A 25,563-nucleotide genomic window follows, 5' to 3' on the forward strand; every position below is an offset into this window, starting at 1 on the left:
GAACTGATTCTGTAGTTTCTTTTTTAAAGGAAACCTATTTATTTAATTTGCTGTAAGTAACCTCAAGCGCAAGAACACATTGTTAGTCATTCACTCATTTATTTATTTATTCAACATCGATTATTTAACTTTTTTTTTTTTTAGGTGCTGGACATTGTTCAAAGTGCTTATTATCAATTAGTCAATAAAATATTATTCTGTGTTACAGCTACATCAACCCTTGGTTTATTGTAAACTTTTCTTCCTTTAAAGAAACACATGAATGTCAAGACTTTAGTACCTTTCTGGGAATGGATATGCAAATCTTTTTTGTATTTAAACTTATTGTTTTAGTTTTGACTTTAGGTCTAGCATTTTATTCCATTAAAACTGTATATTGGCCGGGCACGGTGGCTCAAGCTTGTAATCCCAGCACTTTGGGAGGCCGAGGCAGGTGGATCATGAGGTCGAGATCGAGACCATCCTGGTCAACATGGTGAAACCCCATATCTACTAAAAATACAAAAAATTAGCTGGGCATGGTGGCACGTGCCTGTAATCCCAGCTACAAAGGAGGCTGAGGCAGGAGAATTGCCTGAACCCAGGAGGCAGAGGTTGCGGTGAGCCGAGATCACGCCATTGCACTCCAGCCTGGGTAACAAGAGCGAAACTCCGTCTCAAAAAATAAATAAATAAATAAATAAATAAATAAATAAATAAATAAAACTGTATATTGAAATTTGGTCTTCTGGAAAGTCAGGGTAGAATTTTGTTACTTTGCCCAGTTTTCCTTTCTTGTTCATTTTCTTTTTTTCAGAGTTTCTGAAGAATGATATTTAAACAGCTGTAGGTTAATTTATTGATGCAACACAATTAATATTGAATCCTTTAATTCTATAACACTTCTAGTTCCATGGAATCCTTAAACTCACATCAGTCTCCAAATTTCTAGAACAAATCTCAAAATAATTGGCTGTATAGATCACATTATATAATTTTCATTATTTATCGTTATAGAAAACTTGAAATTAGATGGAAGAGGACTTTGTATTATGAATCTGGTTATCCTTTGATTTTAAATTTAGAATATAAATCTAATAAGCAAGGGCCAATTAAGTTTATATGAAACTTAAGTGTCATGCCCATTTTTGGTTAATAAAATTTCCCTTATTTTCTAAACTTATAAAGTAACTGTAAATTTTATCTTAGAAAACTAATATCTCCCTTTAAATTATCACATATCACATATTTGGTATAGTTGTGAAATTTTTCTTCACAACTATTTTTTAATAGCTATTGTTTTTTCTCTTGAGTTTTTTTAAATCTCAGAGTGAGAGTGTGTGTGTGTGTGTGTGTGTGTGTGTGTGTGTAAATAGTTCTTTTTACTTAAAGAATACCTTCAAACCTTTTTTTTTACTGACGATGAACTCTTTTAGTCTTGAACTATTTTAAAAGAAAAAACCATCTTTTAAATGACAGCACTTTGTGGAACTCATGATTTGATAGTAAACATTATGATCATGCTTCATGTTTAGTTCACACCTCACATAAATAGGCATAAAGCATTCTCAATTATAGTGAAATATCTCATACTTGTATAGAATACTGGAGACATGAATGAACAACTTCACTACAAATTTTAACTTAGTTTATTACATACATCATGTTTTCGCAATTAATGGTTTTCATGAGTATTCCACAATGAATTGTTAACTGCTAAAAATTATTTGTTGCAGTCTTCACCAACCAAAAGGTGTCTGGGGTTGATTTGTCATTAAACTGAGGTGGTTCACTGGAAAGACCTTTATGTGTATTCTTTAATGAAAACTTAACTTCATAAGTTACCACTGTTTGAAGATAAACAACCTTGGAACAGCCATATATTCAAACGTAATTAGGTTAATGAAGAAGTTATTTTGTTCATGTAGATATTTTACTAAAATTAGCACTAACTTTATAGAGAGTACATTGTAGTTCATGTGCAGAGTCAGAGTTCTGTGTAAACTGAGGTGAATATTAGCCAATAACCAGCTAAAATTCTGCCTTTACGTCTTAATCGTTAATATTATTAAATTCATTTTCATTGTTTTTTTTTCTTGAATATTCTGATATTCTTATATTTTCAAAGTCAGCTTTTATAATATTCAAGTAAAACTTTCATTTATTCATGGCTACTTTAATTTGTAGACTCTTAAAGATTCTTGAGCAGCATTTTTTAAAATATGATTTTATTTTCCCTCTTTATTCTTTACTGCCGTGGTGCAGTAATGGCTCATTGCAGCCTTGACTTCCTGGGCTCAAGCAATTCTCCAGCCTCAGCCTCCTGAGTAGCTGGGACTACAGGTGCACACAAACACGCCCAGCTAATTTTTGATTATTTGTAGAGACAGGTTTTTACTATGTTGCCCAAGTTGGGTTTTGAACTCCTGGACTCAAGAGATTCTTCACTGAGCAGCATTTTAATATAAACATAGATTTTTATCGTTTGAAAATAAGTCTCTTTCAGTTTTAAGTGATTACTGTGGACTTCAAAGTGGCAATATCCCATTGCTTAAAACATTGACTTAGTTTCTTGGTAACAGGGGACTTAGTCAAATAGGAAAAAAAGAGACAGTGATCAGCACCTACTGGAATATCTGTAGCTACAGGTTTTTTCGTTAAGGTAAATAGATATCCATCTCCATAGCCATTCCAGACTCCATTAAGGCCTCACTGACTTTAAGAGGCACTTTTCTTTGTGTGTGTTTAGACGTACTCTTTGGTAATTGAATGACTAGAAACCCCTGTGGCCTCTTTTTTATTATACACTGACAGCTTTGGCTTTCAGTATTTTTTATTTTGTTCTTATCACCATTTCCTCTTTTTTTTTTTAAGCCTCTTTAACTGAGCAATAATTCTATTTTCATATGTGTTTCTAGGTAAAGGGGAATTTTTCTTCTTAGGTTTGGTTTTCATGTGTCTGTCATCCACTTATCTTCCTGTGTGGCTTTAGTCATATTTATTGTACTCATTATAATTTGTTTACTCTCATCGTAGCATGCAGGTAAAGCTAATATGATTGTGTTACATTTCATATCTCTCTTCCTGTATTTTTAGCTATTGCTAATAAAATTATAGTTACGTCATTTTAATACTTTAACATTGTACAGGTCTTGTAAAATTCTCTATAATTTTGTACTAGTTTAATCTTCAGTATATGCTTTCTGAACCAGGCAAGTATTATAACCATTTTCGAGGATATGTTATTTAGTAAAATGCCTTTTATCGAAAGGAAGTCACTGGTGATGCTTGATAAGAATCCTTATTCCAAAAGTTTATTTTTTTTTAAATTATTGAGTGTCTACAATGTGCTAGGTTCTGTTTCAGGTACTGAGACTATAGGTGGATACAAACCCAAGAACTCTGTGCCTGCCTATACTTACATTCATTCTAGTGAAGGGAGCAGGTGGTGAATAAACACAATTGCAAAAATATAGAGTAAAGCATACAACGTGTGAGATCATGATATGTACCATGGAGGAAAATAAAACAGGGAAAGGGACAACAGAATTCTTGGGGGCATGTTTGGAATTTTCAATGGAGTAGTCAGGGAAGACTTCAGTGAAAAGGTGTTGCTGCTTCTTTAAGCCCCCATGTCCATGCTGCTCTTGCTGAAATAATTGCCATTTGTGCTCTGTTTGCACAAATGCCTAAGCCATCTCTTACTGAAACCAGCCTGATTGTTTTAGAAGTAGAGATATTTTATTTTATTTTTCTCTTCTTAAGCATAATGAGTGGGAATATTTAGAATCCAGGGTGTTCTTTTAGGCATCTAGGGTTTTTGTATACTTCTTATTTTGATAATTGTGTGAACATATGCAGTTGACAAAGTAAAGAGCTATTTCTTTTTTATTTTTATTTTTTTTATTTATTGCATTTTAGGTTTTGGGGTACATGTGATGTACGTGCAAGATTGTTGCATAGGTACACACATGGCAGTGTGGTTTGCTGCCTTCCGTCCCCTCACCTGTCATTTCTCCCCATGCTATCTCTTCCCACCTCCCCACACCCCGCCCCTCCCCCATTTCCCCCCAACGGACCCCAGTGTGTAGTGCTCCCCTCCCTGTGTCCATGTTTTCTCATTGTTCAACACCCCCCTATGAGTGAGAATATACGGTGTTTGATTTTCTGCTCTTGTGTCAGTTTGCTGAGAATGATGGTTTCCAGGTTCATCCATGTCCCTACAAAGGACGTGAACTCATCGTTTTTGATGGCTGCGTAATATTCCATGGTGTATATGTACCACATTTTCCCTATCCAGTCTATCATCGTTGGGCATTTGGGTTGGTTCCAGGTCTTTGCTATTGTAAACAGTGCTGCAATGAACATTCGTGTGCACGTGTCCTTGTAGTAGAATGATTTATAATCCTTTGGATATATACCCAGTAATGCTATTTCATTACACTGCATGTGGATTGACCTTCTTTATGTGAGGGTGTGTAACCAGCCCTCACAACATCAACTTCTGGCTTGATCTGGCTATCCAAAGGCTTCCATTTCCAGTTACTGACCACTGCCGATATAGAATACCACTAAGTGTGTCATGGCATATGTAACAAAAGGTTGGGAAATTAAAGTGTTTTGTGTCTTTCAAGTGTAAATCATACATCATATAGTCAAAAATCTAAATATTAATTACAATCAAAATGGATAAAAATATTTACTTTTTGTCACATAAGTTAACTAGTTTATAAAGTTCATCAGAGTACATAAATAATGTGGCTTTGTAAAAATAATTGTTATTTAATCCTGTGTTGACAGTCTGAATGAAATTTGAAAGCCCGTTTACATAGATCAGGTAAGAATAGAATAGATGGTTAGTTTTTAAATAGGTTCCTCTTCTTCCCTTCAACAATTTAGTGGCATTCCTGGCTGATATATGATTTTCCAATAGATTTATCTCCAATTTCAGTTTTCTATTTTTTTTATTTCTGTGCAATATTCTGTTATAAAACTTATAGTTGTGTGACTATGGGCAATTTATTTAAACTCTCTAAGTCTCAATTTCTTTATTTATAAATTAATGTAATAATAATACCACCTAAATGGGTTGTGAATGAATGAGATAATGTTTTTAAAACAGGTAGCATAGCAGCTAGACTGTAGGTAGCACTAAAAAAATGGTTATTTTTATTTACAATGGTACTATAATACTAAATATACAAGAATAATGAAGAGAAGCATATTACCAATATTTTTTATATTTTATTTTTAAATTACTATCATGTCTTGGCTCATCCATCTAATGCATAATTGTTAGTCTCTACTTAATATTTCAATTTTGTGTTAAAGTTGTTTTTTACTTCTTTAATTCCATAGTAACCATTTAATACTTTATGACAACCATTAGTTGTTTTTCATTTATGTATATACCTGATCAGAAGACATTTATTTATTATTTAATTTTATTTAATTACAGGTAGATGCCACTGAGAGTGAACCAAAGAGTTTTATCTATATGAGTGAGGACGCCTTGACAAATCCACAGAAACTGATGGTTTTAATTCATGGTAGTGGTGTTGTCAGGGCAGGTCAGTGGGCGAGGAGACTTATCATAAATGAAGATCTGGACAGTGGCACGCAGATACCGTTTATTAAAAGAGCTGTGGATGTAAGTACAATTTCCTGTATTTTGGGGGCATTTTATAGTACTGTTTTATTATACATATTTATGTTACTTCAAAAAGTATATCTTAAGCATAATCCTACCTTAAAGTTGTTATTATTTCTTTTACTTAATTGAAAGATTATTCTGCATAATAATGCAGGTACAAAGAAAAGCAAAGTGGTATCTTGAGCATACAAAGACTTGGTCGCTTTTGAATGAATTATTTTTCTAAAATATTTTTAATCATGAAATATCAAACTATCAAATATGTATCAGTATAATTGGAAATACTTCTGACAAAAGTATCATGACTGCTTTTGTAATCCTTTGCCTACCTGATTCAATGAAGTTTTAAACTAAAGGAGATCTGCTACTTTGAATTAATCTCATATTATTTAAAGGAAGAGTTGGAATAACTCAATTTTTTTGTCATTTCTTTAAAATGTTCTTTAGAGCCCACAAATAAAATGCTTTAAGCATGAGACAGACATGCAGAATGGCAAAATGTAATATTTACTGAATATTTTATTATTATTTGCATTCAAATACTTTAGAAATTGTCGTTTTTTAATTGTATCCAGGGTTTTCTTCCTTGCAATGGTGAATTGGTTTTCTGACATAATATTGGCATATTTTAGTGTTTGGCTGCTTCTTTTTTTTACTACTACCTTTGTAAGCTCCGTAGTGAACAGTCCAATTTTGCAAAGTATGAATTTCTTTCACATGAGTAGATTTTCCTTAAAAACATAAATAAATAAACTGATATCTTGTATAAAAGACTTAATGTAAAAAGTAAAGGAATATGTGTGTCCAAGTAAGCTTTGTTTTCTTTATAAGAATTACTACATTTTTGTAATTAAAATTGGAAAGGAATTATTTAATACACTGATGATTACAAAAGTCAAAAGTAACATGTTTTCTATTCTGTTAACTCAGAAATAATACTATGAAGGCTCAGCCCAGCTCCTAAGGAACATTTTGGTTCCTAGATTTGAAACCCTTAAAATGCTGGAAGTAGTCTTTCTTAGGTTGATTATATGGTGTTTTCTTTTTCTAGTTTTTGTGGTTAGGCAAAGAAAGCAAAGATGCTTTTGATCTGGTTGCTAACTTTGATAGTCTGTATTTTAGTAGAATTGAAGTAACTATAATAAATTGAAGATTAGACTAAATTAACACAATAAAATATTATATTTAAACTGTTTCAGATTTCAGGTTTTAAATAGTGACATGAACTTTCTTTCTGACACAATTGTTTGTAGTTAGATCCTGTCTGTGTATTTTTGGAAGAACATTACATGTAAAATGTGTTCACAATTTGATGAATATTTGAAAATATAACTTAGTAAAGAAAATCAGTTGCTTTCAACATGCCAGTGCTAGGTGAAATATTTTATGTAGTTTTGTTTTTCTGGCTATAGATCATCTAAGCCTTTCCTGTTCTGGAATATTTTGTTGTTGTTTAAGGATTTTTGAGGGGAAAGTCTATATGGAAAACCATGTAAAACATCTTTATTTGAACAAACTTTCTATGGATATCCCAGACAGGAGGGAGTTTGTTAGCAACATTACAGTAGTAAGTCATTTTGTTCTTATAAGTAGGAATAGTGTTTTGGGGATAACGGCATTTCACTGTCTTGAATTTTTTCTTCTTAGTAATGGCAACTGATGATTCCTTGAAAAGAAGCAGCTGATTTCCAAGCATGCAGCACACATAGAAATTTTAGTTTACATATTTGATATTCTTTATTTTAGAAACAATATATATTAACATTATTGTGGTAATATTCTTCATGGTGATTGAGAAACAGGTATTTTTACTACTCTAATTTTACCTTTTCATACTGTTGTCTTCAAGAGTTGCTCTGTAGGTGGGGAGGAGTTGATCGAGGGAAGGATAATGGTATTTTAAGATGCAGGTAGAGAAAGACTAACAAACAGGGAACAGGAAGCTGTCCCATTCTTACTTTTCTTTTCTTTTCTTTTTTTTTTTTTTGAGACAGAGTCTCACTCTGTTGCCCAGGCTGGAGTGCAGCATCACGATCTCTGCTCACAGCAACCTCCACCTCCTAGGTTCAAGCGATTCTCTTGCCTCAGCCTCCCAAGTAGCTGGCAGGCCACCACACCCAGCTAATTTTTTGAATTTTCGGTAGAGATGGGGTTTCACCATGATGGTCTTGATCTCTTCACCTTGTGATCCACCCACCTTGCCTACCAAAGTTCTGGGATTACCAGTGTGAGCCACCTAGACCAGCCCACTTAAAAAAAAAAGAATCAGGTTAGCTTTGCTTTTGTTTATAGTTGGTTGGACTTTTTCTAAAGCTTTATTTAAAGAAAGGTTTCCAAAATTTTCAAAAAGTTAGAACCGCTGGTCTCTTTTTCATGGTCTGTGGGTTTTCATATCACAACTGAAGTAAATTCTGATATTTTGTAGGCCACACAATATTATCTTTACTAAGTGTTGATAATACTGTTTCTTTATATTCCCTGCAGATTTTTGGTATAAGGCTGAAATTTCTAAATTTTGATTTCTATCATTGTAAGGTTAAAACTTTTTCTTTCAATAGTAAAGCCCTGTCTAAGTGGACTCGTTTGTGAAAAGTATTAACTTTAAATCTGTGAAGCCATTAGGTTGAAAGGAGGGCATGGTGAGCATTGGAACCACTCCCACAACAGCCCCTGAGATTTCTTCCCCAAATACCCCAGGGCTCCACAGGTCATAGTTTGAAAATCATAGATACCCCAATCCTTGCATTTTAGATACTTCAGGACTTTATTATCAAAAGTGGATTAAGAGTGCATGTTGGAGGAGTGGTGCATATTGGATAAATCTCTGCAAGTGCTTCTGAGATTGCCGTCACTAACATTTTTGGCGTTTGACAATCTTCATTGCATAATATGTTACCTGGAGTAAGAAACAGCATTTCATATAGCCAAGTACCAATTATTCAGCCTCTGATTGTGCAGCTTGAGAGTTACTCATAGTTGCTTCTTTGATGATCCGTACTCACATACATCTTTTTAGGCATTTCCACTGGTCTTTAAAAAAGGGTGAAAGCAGACAACCCTATTCATGCCCAAGAAGCAGCGGTAGGGGCAAATGTTGATTTGGTCCAGACCCAGAGTCAGCACAGGGGCCTGGCCCCCGTGTTCCAGCTGCCATGGCAACCCGGGCTGGACAGTCCCATACTTGAGGGTTGATTTCTATTTCTCAGACTCTAGCTATAAGGGGAAAGGTAGATCTTGATGGCAGTTACATTTGTGAAAACAAGGATTGAGAAGTTGTAGAAATTATTTTGTAATAAAAATCAGTAAAAAGTTAAAGTTTAAATTGCAAAAGACACTTTGAAAATACTATCGGTAAGTGATTTAGGTATTAATTTTAATAATTTCATGATAAGTCTGATTACTAGGATAACATTTTCCCTAATTTCTCATAGATTGATTATTCAGAAGAGTCTGCTATTTCCATAATTAGTTACTTTGATGATAATATTTATGCTGCTACATCTGAGTTTTAAAAATTAATGCTATTTTTATTAATGTAATTTATACAGTTTGATTTCCATAATGTGGTGGACTGAGCTTATTAATATAAACTTTTCCTAGTAAACATGCATAAAAATAATGTATAAAATGTAACAAAAATATTAAATACCTAGTTGTATATGAGTGTTCAAAAGACAGAGAAGGAGGAAAGTGGAGGCAGAGGAAGATGGCTAAATAGAAGCCTTCACCAGATGTCCTCACTGCAAGAACACCAAATTAAACAACTACTGACACAAAAAAGCACCTTCATAAAAACCAAAAATCGGGTGAGCAATCACAGTGCCTGGTTTTAACATTATATCACTGAAAAAGGCACTGAACAGGGTAGGAAAGACTTCTTGAATCACCAATGCCACCCTTCCCCTATGTGCTGGCAGTGGCAGCGTGGTGTGAAGAGAGAATCTGTGCATTTGGGGGAGGGAGAGCGCAGCGATTATGGGACTTTTCATTGGAACTCAGTGCTGCCCTGTTACAGCAGAAAGCAACACCAGTTGACACCCATGGAGGGAGCATTTAGACTAGCCCTACCCAGAGAGGAATCATCCATCCTAGCAATTGAAACCTGAAGTCCAGCATGCCCTACACTGTGGGCCAAAGTGCTCTGGGTTGCTAAATAAACTTGAAAGGCAGTGTAGGCCATAAGGACTGCAATTCCTGGGTAGGTACTGGTGCTGTGCTGTGCTGTGCTGTGCCTAGGGCCAGTGGACTGAATGAGCAAGCAATCTGGTGGCATGCCAGCCAGGACAGCTAAGATAGTCCTTGTGCCACCCCTCCCTCAACCCAGATAAGACAGCTTACAGCTCAGGAGAGACTCCTTCCCTCTGCTTGTGGTGCTTGAGGAGAGAAGAGGAAGAGTAAAGAGGACTTTGTCTTACGGGTTGGATAGCAGATGAGTCACAGTAGGATAGGACACTGGGTAGAATCCTGAAGCTCCCATTCCAGACACTAGATCCCAGATGACATTTCTAGATGCACCCTGGGCCAGGAGAAAACCCATTGCCTTGAAGGGAAGGACCCAGTCATTGCAGGATTCATCACCTTCTGACTAAAGAGCCCATGGGCCCTAAATAACCACCAGAGTGATACCCAGGGAGTATGCCATGGGTCTTGGATGAGACTCTGAGATGTGCAGGCTCAGGTGAGAGCCAGCACGTTTCCAGCTGTGGTGGCAATGGTGAAAGACTTTCTGTTTGAGAATAGCAGGGGGAAAAGCAAATGGAACTTTGTCTTGCACCTTAGGTTCCAGCTCAGCCATAGTGGGATAGAGCACCAAGAGGGCTTGTAAGGTCTCTGATTCTAGGCCTTGACTCTTGGGCAGTATTGACTCTTGGGCAGTATTTCTGGACCTACCTTGGGCTAGAAGGGAGCCTGCTGCCCTGACAGGAGAGTCCCAGGACTGGTAGCATTCACAAGTGGACTGAAAAGCCCTTGGGCATTGAGTGAATATTGGTAGTAGCCAGACTGTACCTGTCGCAGGTGTGGGGCAGTTGTAGCCTTTGGAAGAGACTGTACTGCCTGTGGAAATGGGAGAGGAGAGTGGGAAGGACTCTGTCTTGTGTCTTGGTTGCTAGCTCAGCCACAGCAAAATAGAAGACTGGGTAGGTTCCTAAAGTATCTGACTCTAGGCCCTGGCTCCCTGATGAAACTGTCAAGGGCTGAGGGGAACTCACTGCTGTGAGGAAGGGATACAAGCCTGACTGGTTGTAGAACTATAGGACCTTGAGTGGATATAGATGGTAGCCAGGCAGTGGTTACTGCAGGCCGTGGGTGAGATGCAATACCATACTGGCTTCAGGTCTGACCCAGTGCATTGCCACTGGTGGCAGCCACAGGGTACTTATGTCACCCTTTCCCCAGGTCCAAGAAGCTCTGCCCAGAGGGAGACACTCTGGGAAAAAGTAAGACAAGAGTTTCTTCCTGTTAATCAAGAGAATTCTTCCAGGTCTTATCCAAGACCACCAACATAGTACCTCTTCCAGCATGCAAGAGCCATAGCATTACTAGGCTTCTGGTAACCCCTAAGGCACATGTGGGTGTAGGGACCAAAAACATAGAACACAATACCCAAGTGCCTTCAGATACCTGGAAAGTCTTCCCAAGAAGTAGGTGTACCAACAAGCCCAGATTGCAAAGACTACAATAAATATTTATCAGTGCCAAGATACTGACAAACTTCCACATGCATCAAGACTATCCAGGAAAACATTACTTCACCAGATGAACTAAATAATGCACCAGGGACCAGAGAAACAGAGATATATGACCTTTCAGACAGAGAATTCAAAATAGCTGTGTTAAGGACACTTAAAAACTCAAGCTAACACAGAGAAGGAATTCAGAATTCTATCAGATAAATTTAACAAAGAGATTGAAATAATAAAAAAGAACCCAGCAGAAATTCTGGAGTTGAAAAATGCAGTTGAGAGACTGAAGAATGTTACTAATTTTTTAATAGCTGAATTGATCAAGAAGAAATAGTGAGCTTCAAGACAAGCTATTTGAAAATACACAGTCATAAGAGACAAAATATTAAGAATGAAACATGCCTAGAAGCTGTAGAAAAATGCCTCAAAAGCGCAACTCTTAAGAGTTATTGATCACAAAGAAGTGGTAGAGAGAAGTAGAGGTAGAAAATTTATTCAGGAGAGTAACAGAAAGCTTCCAAGACTTAGAGAAAGATATCAGTATTCAAGTGCAAGAAAGTTAAAGAACTCCAAGCAGATTTAACCCAAAGAAGAGTACATCAAGACACTTCATAAATTCCCGAAGGTCAGAGATAAACAAATGATTCTAAAAGCAGCAAGAGAAAATAAATAATATACATTGGAGCTTCAATACTTCCAGCAGGACACTTTTTTCGATCGAAATCATACAGGCCAGGGGAGAATGGCATGACATATGTAAAGTATTGAAGGAAAAAACCTTTTACCCTAGAATAGTATATCTGGTGAGAATACCCTTCAAACACAAAGGAGAGAGAAATAACAACCTTCCCAGACAAACAAAATCTGAGTGATTTCATCAACACCAGACCTGTTCTGCAAGAAATGCTAAAGGGAGTTGTTCAATCTGAAAGAAAAGGAGCTTAATGAGCAGTAAGAAAACATCTGAAAATACAAACTTACTAGCAATAGTAAGTACACAGAAAAACACAGAATAGCACTGTGATTGTGATTTGTAAACTATGCATATCATGAGCTGAAAGATGAAGTGATCAAAAATAACTACAACAACTTTTCAAGACACAGTATAGTAAAATAGAAACAACAAAAAGATTAAAAGTGGGAAGATGAGATTAGAGTAGAACTTTATTAGTTTTCTCTTTGCTTATTTGTCTATTTATACAATCAATATTGTTGTCATCAGTTTAAAATAAACCGGTTTTATGTTATTTGCAAATCTAATGATAACCTCAAATTTAAAAATATACAACAGATACATACAAAAAATAAAAAGCAAGAAATTAAAACATACCACAGAGAAAATCACCTTCACTAAAAGGAAGACAAGAAGGAAGGAAGGAAGAAAGAGAAGAGCACAAAACAACAAGAAAACAAATAACAAATGGCAGGAATAAATCCCTATTTATAATAACATTGAAAATAAATAGACTAAATATTCCAATCAAAAGATATAGTGGCTGAATGGATTTAAAAATAATACCCAATGATCTGTTGCCTATAAGAAATACTTCCAACTCTAAAGACATAGAGAGATTGAAAATAAATTCAAAAAGATGTTCTATACCAATGGGAACTAAAAAAGAGCAGGCTTCACTATACTTATATCAGACAAAATATATTTTAAGATGAAAAACTATAAAAAAAAAAGGTAATTATATAATGAAAATGGAATTAATTCAGCAGGAGGATATAACAATTGTAAATACGCATGTCCCCAACACTGGAGCACCTAGATATGTGAAGCAAATATTATTAGAGCCAAAAGAGATAGACTCCAATACAATAATAGCTGGACATTTTAACACCCTACTTTCAGCATTGGGTGAATCATCCAGAAAACAAATCACCAAAGAAACATTGGATTTAATGTGCACTATGGACGAAATAGACCTAATAGGTATTTATAGAAAACTTCATCCAATGGCTGCAGAATCCTCAGCCCATGGATGATTCTCAAAGATAGACCAAATGTTAGGCCACAAAACAAGTCTTAGAAAATTCAAAAAGTTGAAATTATATTATGTATTTTCTCTGATCATGATGGCTTAAAACTATAAATCAATAGCAAGAGGAGTTTGGAAACTCTGCAGATACACAGAAATTAAACAATATGTTCCTGAATGACCAGTGGATCAATGAAGAAATTAGGAACAAAATTGAAAAATCTCTAGAAACAAATGATAATGGAAACACAACATACCAAAACCTATGAGATAAGTGAAAGCAGTACCAGGAGGAAATTTTACGGCCATAAGCACATATATAAAAAATGCTGAAAAATATCAAATAAACAATTTAATGATATATCTTAATGAACTAGAAAAGTAAGAGCAAACCAAACCCCAAATTAGTACAAGAAAAGAAAAAACAAAGAGCAGAAATAAATGAAAATAAATTGAAGAAAAGAACAGAAAGACCAACAAAATGAAAACTTCTTATTTTGAAACTATAAACAAAATCAACCAACATTCTGTGAGACTAACAGAAAAGGTGAGATGATTCAAATAAAATCAGAGACAAAAAAAGAGACATTACAACTGACACCACAGAAATTCAAAGTATTAGTAGAGCGTACTATGAGAAACTGTATGCCAATAAACTGGAAAACCTAGAAGAAATAAATAAATTCCTAAATACATAAAACCTACCAAGATTGAACCATGAGGAAATTGAAAATCCAAACATAGCAATAACAAATAACGAGTTTGAAGCTGTGAGAAGTCAGCAAAAAAAGGCCTAGGACTGGATGCCTTCATTGATGCATTTTATCAAACACTTTAAGAGGAACTGATTCCTGTCCTAGCTATTCTGAAAAATGGAGGAGTAGGGAATACTTCCAAACTCATTCTACAAGACAAATATTACCCTGACACTAAAACCAGAGAAAGACATATAAAAATAAAACAAAACAAAACCTTTAAAAGCCAGTAATCATGATGAACAGGATGTAAAATTCTCAACAAAGAACTAGCAAACCAAATTTAACAACATTTTTAAAGGATAATTCATCATGGCCAAGTGGGATTTATTCCAGGAATGCTAGGATAGTTCAGCAAATCAAATGTGATACATCATAGCAGCAGAATGAAGGCCAAAATCCTTATAATCATTTCAATTGATGCTCAAAAAGCATTTCATAGAGTTCATCATTTATGATAGCCCATCATAAAAACTGGGTATAGAGAGAGATCCAAGATGGCTGATCACTAGCAGCTCGGGATTGTAGCTCCCAGTGAAAGCGCAGAGAATGAGAGGATGCCACACTTTCAGATGAATTCTTGTTGCTCACACACCAGGAGATTCCCAATGGAGGAGCCCCACGGGTCGCCAGCGCAACTCCTGTGACCAGAGAGGTGGTTTTGCCGGCACCTTGGAGCGTCGGTTCTTGGTGCAGAGTCAGAAAAGCACCATCAGTCTTAACACCGCTGTTTTAGTTGGCGCAGTGGGTTGCTCAGATTTTGGCGCTGAGAATCAGTAAGTTGGACATCCACTCAGAAACCCAACTACAAAGACAGTAATTATAAAGACCACAGATGGATAAATCTACAGCAAAGGGAAGAAAACAGCCAAAAAAGACTGAGAATACCCAAGATTAGAACACCTCTCCCTCAGCAGGGGATCACAGTTCCTCATCAGCAACAGAACGAGGCTTGATGGAGAACGAGTGTGTTCCAATTACAGAAACAGGCTTCAAAAGGTGGATAATAAGAAACTTCTGTGAATTAAAAGAACTTCTTCTAACCTAATCCAAAGAAACTAAGAATTTTGAAAAAAGGTTTGATGAAATGTTAACAAGAATACACAATTTAGAGAGGAATAATACGAGAACTTCGTGAAGTATGCACAAGTTTTAACAGCTGAATTGATCAAGCAGAAGAAAGGATATCAGAGGTCGAAGACCAACTTAATGAAATAAAACGAGAAGACAAGATTAGAGAAAAAAGGATAAAAAGGAATGAGCAAAGTCTCCAAGAAATATGGGACTATGTGAAAAGACCTAATCTACGCTTGATAGGTGTACCTGAATGTGATGAAGAGAATGAATCCAAACTGGAAAATACGTTTCAGGATATTATTCAGGAAAATTTTCCCAACCTAGCAAGGCAGGACAATATTCAACTCCAGGTAATACAGAGAACACCACAAAGATATTCCTCAAGAAGAGCAACCCCAAGGCACATAATTGTCAGATTCACCAGGGTTGAAATGAAGGAGAAAATACTAAGGGCAGCCAGAGAAAAAGGTCAGGTTCCCCACAAAGGGAAGCCTGTCAGACATACAGCAGATCTCTCAGCAGAAACCCTACAAGCCAGAAGAGAGTGGGGGCCAATATTCAACATCCTTAAAGAAAAGAACTTTCAACCAAGAATTTCACATCCAGCCAAACTAAGCTTCATAAGCGAAGGAAAAATAAAGTTTTTTGTGAACAAGCAAGCACTCAGAGATTTCATCACCACCAGGCCTGCTTTACAAGAGCTTCTGAAAGAACCACTACACATAGAAAGGAAGAAACAGTATCAGCCTTTCTAAAAAATACCAAAAAGTAAAGAGCATCAATATAATGAAGAATTTACATCAACTAATGGGCCTAAAACCCATCGGTATGCTGCATCCAGAACCATCTCACATGCAAGGATACACAAAGACTCAAAACAAAGGGATGGAGAAAGATTTACCAACCAAACGGAGAGCAAAAATAAATAAACAAAAAGGAGAAGTTACAAATTTTGCCTCTGATAAAATAGTCTTTAAAGCAACAAAGATCAAAAGAAAGAAGGACATTAGATAATGATAAAAGAATCAATGCAACAACACGAAGAGCTAAAGATCCTAAATATATACGCACCCAATACAGGAATACCCAGATATACAAGACTTATAAAGAGACTTAGACTCCCACATAATAATAATGGGAGACTTCAACATTAATATTAGACAGATCAATGAGATAGAAAATTAACAATGATATCCAGGACTTGAACTCAGATCTGGAACAAGTAAACTTAATTAACATTTATAGAACTCTCCACTTTAAATACACAAAATATACACTCTTATCAGTACCACATCATATCAACTTACAAGTTTAAATGAAATATTCGTTGGCTCCTTGTTTGTTATTTTCTTTCATATCTCCATTATTAAGCACAATTATAGGCATACCCATATTTAGACTGCATTCTAGCCCAGGGAATAAAGCAATACGCCCATTCTCTCTCTCTCTTCCTCTTTCTCTTTATTCCTCTTCCTTATTCTTTTTCTTTATTATTCTTTTCTTTCTTCCCTCTTTCTTTCTTTAAAAAAAAAAAGTGGTTATAGAAGGAATATACCTTTATATATATATAGTATAAGTATAAATGCCATATATTACAAACCCATAGCTAGTGTCATTCATAATGGGAAATATCTGAAAGCCTTTTCTCTAAGACCTTTAACACAATAAGATGCCCACTTTCATGACTGTTATTCACATAGTGCTGGAAGACCTATCTAGGTAAGTCAGACAAGAGAAAGAAATAAAGGGCTTCCAAATTTGAAAGAACAAGTCAGATTATCCTTGATTGCAAATATGATCTTATATTTGGGAAAACCTGAAGACTTCAGCAAAAAAAAATTATTAATTAGAACTGATAAACATTTAGTGAAATTGTTGGATACAAAATCAACATAAAAAAATCACTCTCATTTATATATGCCAACAATGAACAATCTGAAAACGAAATCCAGGTCTGGTGCAGTGGCTTGCACCTGTAATTCCAGCACTTTGGGAGGCCATGGTGGGCGGATCACAGTATCAGGAGTTTGAGACCAGTCTGACCAACATGGTGAAACCTCGTCTCTACTAAAAATACTAAAATTAGTAAGGCGTCATGGCAGGCTCCTGTAATCCCAGCTACTAAGGAGACTGAGGCAGGAGAATCACTTGGACCCGGGAGGCGGAGGTTGCAGTGAGCGGAGGTCTCACCACTACACTCCAGGCTGGGTGACAGAGTGAGACTCTGCCTCAAAAAAAGAAAAAAAAAAAAAGAAAAAGAAATCCAAAAGTAATCCTGTTTACAATAGCCACACGTAAAATTAAATATCTAGGAGTTTAACATAACCAAAGAAGTGAAAGATCTCTGCTATGTAAACTATAAAACATGGATGCAAGAAATTGAAGAGGACACAAAATAATGGAAAGATATTGCATGTTCATAGATTGGAGAAAAGAATATTGTTAAAATGTCCATAGTACCCAAAGCAGTCTACAGATTCAATGCAATCTCTATCAAAATACCAATGACATTCTTCACAGAAATAGAAAAAGAATCATAAAATCTATATGGAACCACAAAACACCCAGAGTAGCCAAAGCTATTATGAGCAAAAAGAACCAAACTGGAGGAATCACATTACCTGACTTCAAATTATACCACAGAGCTATAGTAACCAAAATAGCATGATGATGGCATAAAAACAGACACATTAACCAATGGAACAGAGTAGGGAATCCAGAAATAAATACATACATCTACAGTGAACTTATTTTTGACAAAGGTGCCAAGAACATAAATTGGAGAAAGGAAAGTCTCTTCAGTAAATTTTATTCTGGGCAAACTGACTATCCATATGCAGAAGAATGAAACTAGACCCCTCTCACCATATACAAAAATAAAATCAAAATGAATTTAAAAATTTAAGACCTCAAACTATGAAACTTCTACAAGAAAATATTAGAGAGACTCTCCAGAACATTGGACTGGGAAAAGATTTCTTGAATAATAACCCATAAGCACAGGCAACCAAAGCAGAAATGGACAAACAGGATCACCTCAAGTCAAAAAGTTTCTGTTTTCTGCGCCAAGAAAGAAACAATCAAGTGTAGACAACCCACAGAATGGTAAATAATATTTGCAAACTATCCAGTGAACAAAGGACTAATGGCCAGAGTATATGAGGAACTCAGACAACTCAATAGGGAAAAAAAATCTAATAATCCAATTAAAAAAGGTAAAAAAGATATAAATAGACTTTTCTTAGAAGGAGACATGCAAATGTCAGACAGGCATATGATAAGGTGCCCAACATCATTGATCATCAGAGAAATGCAAGTCAAAACTACAGTGACTTCTCATCTTATCCCAGTTAAAATGGCTTTTAATTTATTTATTTACTATTATTATTTATTTTATTTTATTTTTGAGACCGAGTCTCGTTCTGTTACTCAGGCTGCAGTACTGTGGCATGAGCTCGGCTCACTGCAAACTTCAGCTCCCATGTTCAAGCAATTCTTGTGCCTCAGCCTCCCGAGTAGTTGAGATAACAGGTGTGCACCACCATGCCCAGCTAATTTTTGTATTTTTTGTAGAGACGAGGTTTTACCATGTTGGTCAGACTGGTCTCAAACTCCTGACCTCAAGTGATCTGCTCACCTAAAATGGCTTTTATTTAAAAGTTTGACAATAACAAATGCTGATGAGGATGTGGAGAAAAGGAGACCTTTGTACACTGTTGATGGAAAGATAAATTAGTATGACTATGGAGAACAGTTTGAAGGTTCCTCAATAAATGAAAAAATAAGATTTGTATATGATATCTAACAATCCCACTGCTAGGTATATACCTAAAAGGATGGAAATCAGTTTATCAAAGAGATATCTGCACTCCCATGTTTATTGTAGCACTCTTCACAAATAGCCAAGATTGGAGTAACCTAAGTGCCCATCGACAGATGAATCGGTGAGGACAATGTGGTACAGATACACAATGGAATACTATTCAGTCATAGAAGAGAGTGAGATCCTGTCATTTGCAACAACATAGATGAAACTGGAGGTCATTATGTTAAATGAAATAAGCCAGGCACAGAAAGACAAACTTCGCATGTCCTCACTTATTTGAAAACAAATTCAAATTTATTTATTCTTAGTAAATGAAATTGAGAATTTATTTGGAATAAATTCTCAAGTAACAGGTAAAAACTAAAAATTTAACTTGGGGAGAGTGGATTGATAGTTACCAGAGGCTGGGAATGATAGTGGGTTGTAGGGGAGGAAGGATAGTTAATGGGTATAAAACTAGAGTGAGATAGAATAAGATCTTATGTTTGGAGCACAGTAGGGTGATTGCAGTTAGCAATGATTTATTGTACATTTAAAAATAACTAAAAGAGCATAATCAGATTGTAACGCAAAGAAAGAATGAATGCTTGAGGTAATGGACACCCCATTTATACTGATGTGTAATTATTACTTATTGTATGCCTGCATCAGAGTATCTCATGTGCCCCATGAATATATACACCTATGTACATGCAAAAATTAAAAGAAAAAGAAAAGGATTTTCTAAATGCCTGAGTGTAAGAGATAACTTAAAACACAGTGGTAAATCCCTGGAAGGTGTTGCAACTTCAGGGTATAGCTGGTAAGATATGAACTCAAGGACACACATGATCTGTAACACACACAGTCTTTGGGACTGAGAGGTGGAAGCTAAAACTAAGAGCCCTGGATATAGGTAGGACCCTGGAAGTTGCCACCTTTGTAATAAAAGGATGAACAGAGGGAAGAATCAGGTCATTGCTTAGAGGTGAAATGTTTCCAGCCAGGCTTCGTGGCCAGTGCCTGTAATCCCAGCTACTTAAGAGGCTTAGGTGGGAAGATCACTTTAGCACAAGAGTTTGAAGATGCAGTCAGCTAAGATTGTGAGACTGCAATGCACCTGGGCAACAGAGTGGGACCTCATCTCTAAAAATAAAAAATAAAAATAAAATTCTGAAAAAGAGGGTTTCTTTGCTAGAGGTGCCAGGTAGGGTAAATAAACAACTTTTCTTGGGAAATAGGAGACCCAGACCCTAACCCACAAGTGGATTTGGATTTGCAGTTTTAATTTAGATGACACACTTAGTGTGAAAATCTTAAATACTGTAATTAATATAAAAATGGATTCTGGACTGATGAAACCCTTGGGGCACCTGGCAGAAGCAAGCATAAGATTGACATACAGGAACCCTACAACCTAGAACAAATCCCTACTGAAAATGAATTCATAGTCAGCAACTACAAATTATATGAAGAAATGATTCGTCATAAAGAAAATTCAGATCATGAAGCTATCATAGTTCAAAAGATAGATACTAAATTGAAAGCTAGAGTTAAGGAAGACAGTATGCAGAATATATCACAGAGGAAATGAGAAAAAAATATGACAGATAAAGTCATGGAAAATAGAATAACATACAATACTATTCTATCAGATGTTTCAGAGAAACAACAGAAAAAAAGGGAAAAGTATGTATTAGTGGTTGAATGTTTTTGAGAGTAAAGGCATAAATCATGTTGTTGAAGAAGTATGACATATCTAAGGCAAGATAAATGAAAATGTACATTTAAATATATTAGGATGAAACTGGAATCATGCATATAATTTTTAAAATCAAGTCAAATCGAGACATAGTATCAAAATGTGTTATTTTTTCATAATCCCTCCCCACCTGTTAGTCCTGTTCCTTACATGTAATCATTTTAAATACATTTGATATATTTCAGCATTACTTGTATTTACTATATTCCTATTTTAAAATTATAATGCTTTCTTTTGATTTATCATTCACTTTCTGTTACGATAGAATCAGTAATCAGGCTTTATAGTGCTACTACAACCTTAATATTGCTAATGGCTGAGCCAAGTAGATAATATGATTGCTTTTCATTTTCGATGCAATATGTTTGTTTTCATGGAATTAATAATTTCCTAGTTTTTAATTTTTTCTGTATTATTAATTCAGATCTCCATTGGTCTCTTAATAATTTTTAACATGATTAAATTTGTCAGATAATCTCATAGTTTCATGTTCTTCCTCTGGAGAACTCTCTTTTGGAACCCTTCGGACTCTGTTCCAGTATTGACTGGTCACCTTAAAAGAGAGAAAACTTCAGTTTCTCTCTTGGCTTTGAGCTCCTGTTTCCTGTTTCTAATAATCTGTGCTTTCTTGATATATGCCCTCATTTTGTTGGAGCCATCAAATAGAAGATAAATTTTTGAACCCTTGCATTTCTGAAGTGCCTTCAGTCTACTTGTTCACTTTATCTTAAAGATTCAAAATACAAGGAATTTCAAGTGGAAAATAATTTTCATTGAAATTTGAAGGGTTTGTTTCATTATCTTCTAGTTTCCAGTGTTTTAATTTGAAAGTCTGAAACCATTTTGGCCTTGAAACCTTTTGTTCCACTCTATGTAAGATTTTCCTTCTCCCTGGTGTTAAGATGTGAATCATACTCCTTTTAAGAAATTTCCTGTGCCCTGGTGTTTGGGTATTTCTTTCATTGTTTAGCACGTGGTGATTTATTTCCAGTTACATTGTTCACTCATGATTCTTAGTGCTGATAAACTGTTTTTGTATTATTTCTTGACAATTTTACACTTCTCTGTTTATTAAGGTCTTAAGTGGTTTTGAGTTACTGGAATGAATCTTTGTCTTATCCATTCTTATTTTTACTCTGTATTTCCAGTCATTTCTGGGAGATTGGCTGCTTTTTGTTTCAGTCATTCTATAGAATTTTTAAAGTTCTTCAATCATATTTGGAAATGGAGCTCTTTTTTAAAATCATTATGCAGATTTCTGATTAGTACACCTGATTTGAGTTTTGTGTCTCTCTTCTCCTACTCTTGAATGTCCCATAGCCATAGTCTAGTCCTTCTATAGATCGCATTACTTTTTTTTGAGACAGAATTTTGCACTGTCTCCCAGGCTGGAGTGCCAGTGGTGCAATCTCAGCTCACTGCAACCTCTGTCTCCTGGGTTAAAGCAATTCTCCCTGCCTCAACCTCCCAAGTAGCTGGGATTATAGGTGCTCCCCACCACGCCCAGCTAATTTTTGTATGGTTAATAGAGACAGGATTTCACCATGTTGACCAGGCTGGTTTCAAACTCCTGATCTCAGGTGATCCTACCACCTCAGCCCCCCAAAGTGCTGGGATTACAAGCATGAGCCACTGCGCCTGGCCTATACATTACATTTCTGCAAAGGAAAAATCTCTTGTCTCTTACAGTGTTGGCCACACAATGTCAGATAATGACCTGGTTTTTGGTTTTCTGATGTCTTTGTTTTTTGGAGAGTAGGGTTACTGTATTTGAACTTATAACTAAAGTCCCTGTTTTTAGCGTAGTGTCCTACTCTTACTTTCCAAAGTTTTCCACGATAACTGGTGCCCCAGTTTCTGAGTATTTCTGAACTTCTGTGGCTGCGTGGGCTTACTTTTAGTCATTTTCTCCCTCTGGAGGCACTTAAGTTTGAATTTGTGCTGCAATGCCAAGCCAGTACCTACTCCTCCATCAACTTAGTCTTCTACAAACACATACAGAGGTGGCATCTGTATCCTCCATTCTTTCTTATATCATTTGTTTGGTCCTGATGGGTGAATATCACCCCTTTTTTTTCTTTTCTTTCTGTCTTTTATTCTTCTGTTCTTCCCATTCTTTCTCTTTTTCTCTTCTTCCCCTCCCTTTCCCCCCTCCCCTCCCCCATTCTCCCCTCCCTTCCTCTCTTTTTTCTTTTCTTGAGGCAGAGTGTCACTCTGTCACCCAGGCTGGAGTACAATGGCATGATCATGGCTCACTGCAGTCTTGACCTCCCAGGCTCAAATGATCTTCCTGCCTCAGCCTGCTGAGTAGTTGGGAGTACAGGCACACTTTTTTTTTTTTTTCTTTTTGGCGTGATGGGGTCCTACTCTTTTGGCCAGGCTGGTCTCAAACTTCTGAGCTCAAGTGATCCTCCTGCCTCGACCTTCCAAAGTGCTGGGACTACAGGTGTGAGCCGCCATGTATGGCTTTTCTTTTTCTTCAGTGAGTTTTTAGTGACATTTGTGGCAGGAATAGAGATAATCAAAAGAATTCAGTGTAGCATTTTAATTAATTTTTTTTTTAACCTGGCCCTTCCTGTGACACGTAGGTAGTTCACTACAAATTATATATTTTTTTAAGAAATAATGTTAAAGTAAATTTGTATATAACCAAATGCTTTCTAAACCTCCAAGATGACCTCCTTATGTAGCAATGTTCATCACACTAGAAAGTTTTAGGATTCTTTACTATAAATAATTAAAATTATAATGAAACTAAAGACTATATAAGGTGTTACTTGACTGTGATATGAATTGAATGCTTTGAAAGTTGAGTTAGAGTTTTTTAGTTTCTAAATCATATCTCTTTTCATAAGCTATGGCTTAACTTTTCTATTCTGGCCATTGACTTTTTGATTTTTATTTTTTATTTCATTTTGAATTTTTCCCCCTTTTTTGATGAATGCATTTGAAAACCTGATTGAACATAGGATTAAGATTTTTTTGTACATGGAGCCATTATAGATGGTTATCTAGAATATGGTATGGCATTTTTCAGTAATTTCAGTAATAAATTTTTAATTAACACCTTCTTACCTACAGCCCTCAAACTAAATACTGCAAGATCTTTCTATTTCAGCGTAAGTATTTGATAAACTTGGTGACAGGAAGATTTTAACAGGGTTGTAATGGATACCTATGGCTAGTAGATGATAATAAAATAAAAATACTATATTAATATAGGGCATGGTTATTTTTAAGAAGAGTAATGCCATCTAGCTGCTTATGAGAAATTATATTTATGTAGTCTAAACAGAGTATAGAATATGGCACAAGATTCTTGTTTAAGGTCTCAGAGAAAAAAATGTGAAAATTGCTTGGCACTTTTAAATGTACTTTTGTTCAGATAGCTTACAAACTTTGATGCTTTTTTTGATAGTCATTGAAAGTATTTGTGAAAATTAAATACTTATTAAAAAGAAGGTACCATTTTTCAACATATCAGATTGGCAGATTATAAATTACTTGGTAATAAATTGATACTATCATGTTCAAATATTAGTGAAGATGTAAATTGGAGTAATCATTTTAGATGGCAGGTTAGTAATATTTTCCAAAATTTAATATGTGTACTAATCTTTTACCTTAAATTTCATTTGTAGGAACTTAAACCAGAGCAGTTCACAAAGTATACATAGGGGTGCTCACAACAGTACTTTGTTATAACACAAAAAATTCTAACCACCTAAACATCTACCAGTAGGGAACTATTTGATTTAATGATGGCATATCATATCATGGAAGACTATGTAGCTATTAAAAAGAACAAGCCATATGTTTATATGTGTGTGTTCATAAATTCATAATGATATCTAAGAGTATCAGGTAAAAACACATGAGCTAATTTGTTTAAAAAGTACACTTATACATGTATATATCTACATCTACATACATACATTGATATACATTAATGTCCCTATAAGTTTGTGTGAGTAACCACAAAGTTTCTTCTTTTAGATTTTATTTTAAATTTTTTTCTTTATTTTTGTTTTATTTTTTATTTGAGTAGGTTTTACCTTTATATTTAAAAAGATATTACTTTTATAATTAAAATATTTTAAATAGTCATGAAATATGATTATTGGGATCTTGTAGTTATTGACTTAACTATTTCTAAGTAAACTTAATGTTTAATAAGTGTTTGAATAAAAATCTGCAAGCAACTCCTTTGAATGATTATTGTTTTTTTTTTCCCTTAAAGAGTGGTTGAATTTATGTCACTGGAATTTACATTTCAAAACAAACTCTTTTAATAAACATTTTTTTTTCTCATTTGAAATGTAAGACTTCTAAATGATAAGTTCAAACCAAGATCACTAATTCTAAACTTTAATAGTAAATTTTGAGATTAAATATAAATTAGTTAAATAAAATATGTTTTTACATTAGAGACTTTATAAAAGATTGTTGAAGCCAAAAATTCCAGAAAAGGTTAAAAGCTTAGCACATTACTGAACTGACAAGGTATATGAGGCCACACCAGCTCCATGCCAGCAAAGAAAACAATGAGATGACAGCTCTAGTGTTTGGAGAGAGGTTGTTAACGACAGCTTATTCCTTTATAATTTCAACTCTTGACAGAAGACAGGTCTGCTTGTTGCATCATGGCAGATACATCATTACCTTCTGGCCCTGTCATGACTGAATGGGGTAGGGGGAGAAACTATGCTCAGTTTTGAAAATCCAATTACCGTCTAGAATTTTGGTCACTTTTTCTGAGATACATATGATAAGCCATTCTGTAATAGCTGTTTGCTTCTAGATTGTCTCTAGTACTGAACTAATTAGCTAATAAAGGATAAGCTTAAGTTCTTTCTGTGGTCAAGT

General features: G+C 35.3%; 1 protein-coding gene across 20 annotated transcripts in view; it reads left to right on the forward strand.

Moving 5' to 3' along the window:
- ARB2A (ARB2 cotranscriptional regulator A) overlaps positions 1–25,563 on the forward strand; it is a 505,249-nt gene that overhangs the window by 149,722 nt on the left and 329,964 nt on the right. For all 20 annotated transcript variants that reach the window (XM_074383667.1, XM_003920753.4, XM_010340429.3 and 17 more), the window contains one exon: positions 5,438–5,629. In XM_074383667.1, the coding sequence (XP_074239768.1) occupies positions 5,438–5,629 (192 nt within the window). The remainder of the gene's footprint in view (positions 1–5,437; positions 5,630–25,563) is intronic.

This window comes from Saimiri boliviensis, chromosome 1, assembly GCF_048565385.1.
Source record: "Saimiri boliviensis isolate mSaiBol1 chromosome 1, mSaiBol1.pri, whole genome shotgun sequence".
Taxonomy (NCBI): Eukaryota; Metazoa; Chordata; class Mammalia; order Primates; family Cebidae; genus Saimiri; species Saimiri boliviensis.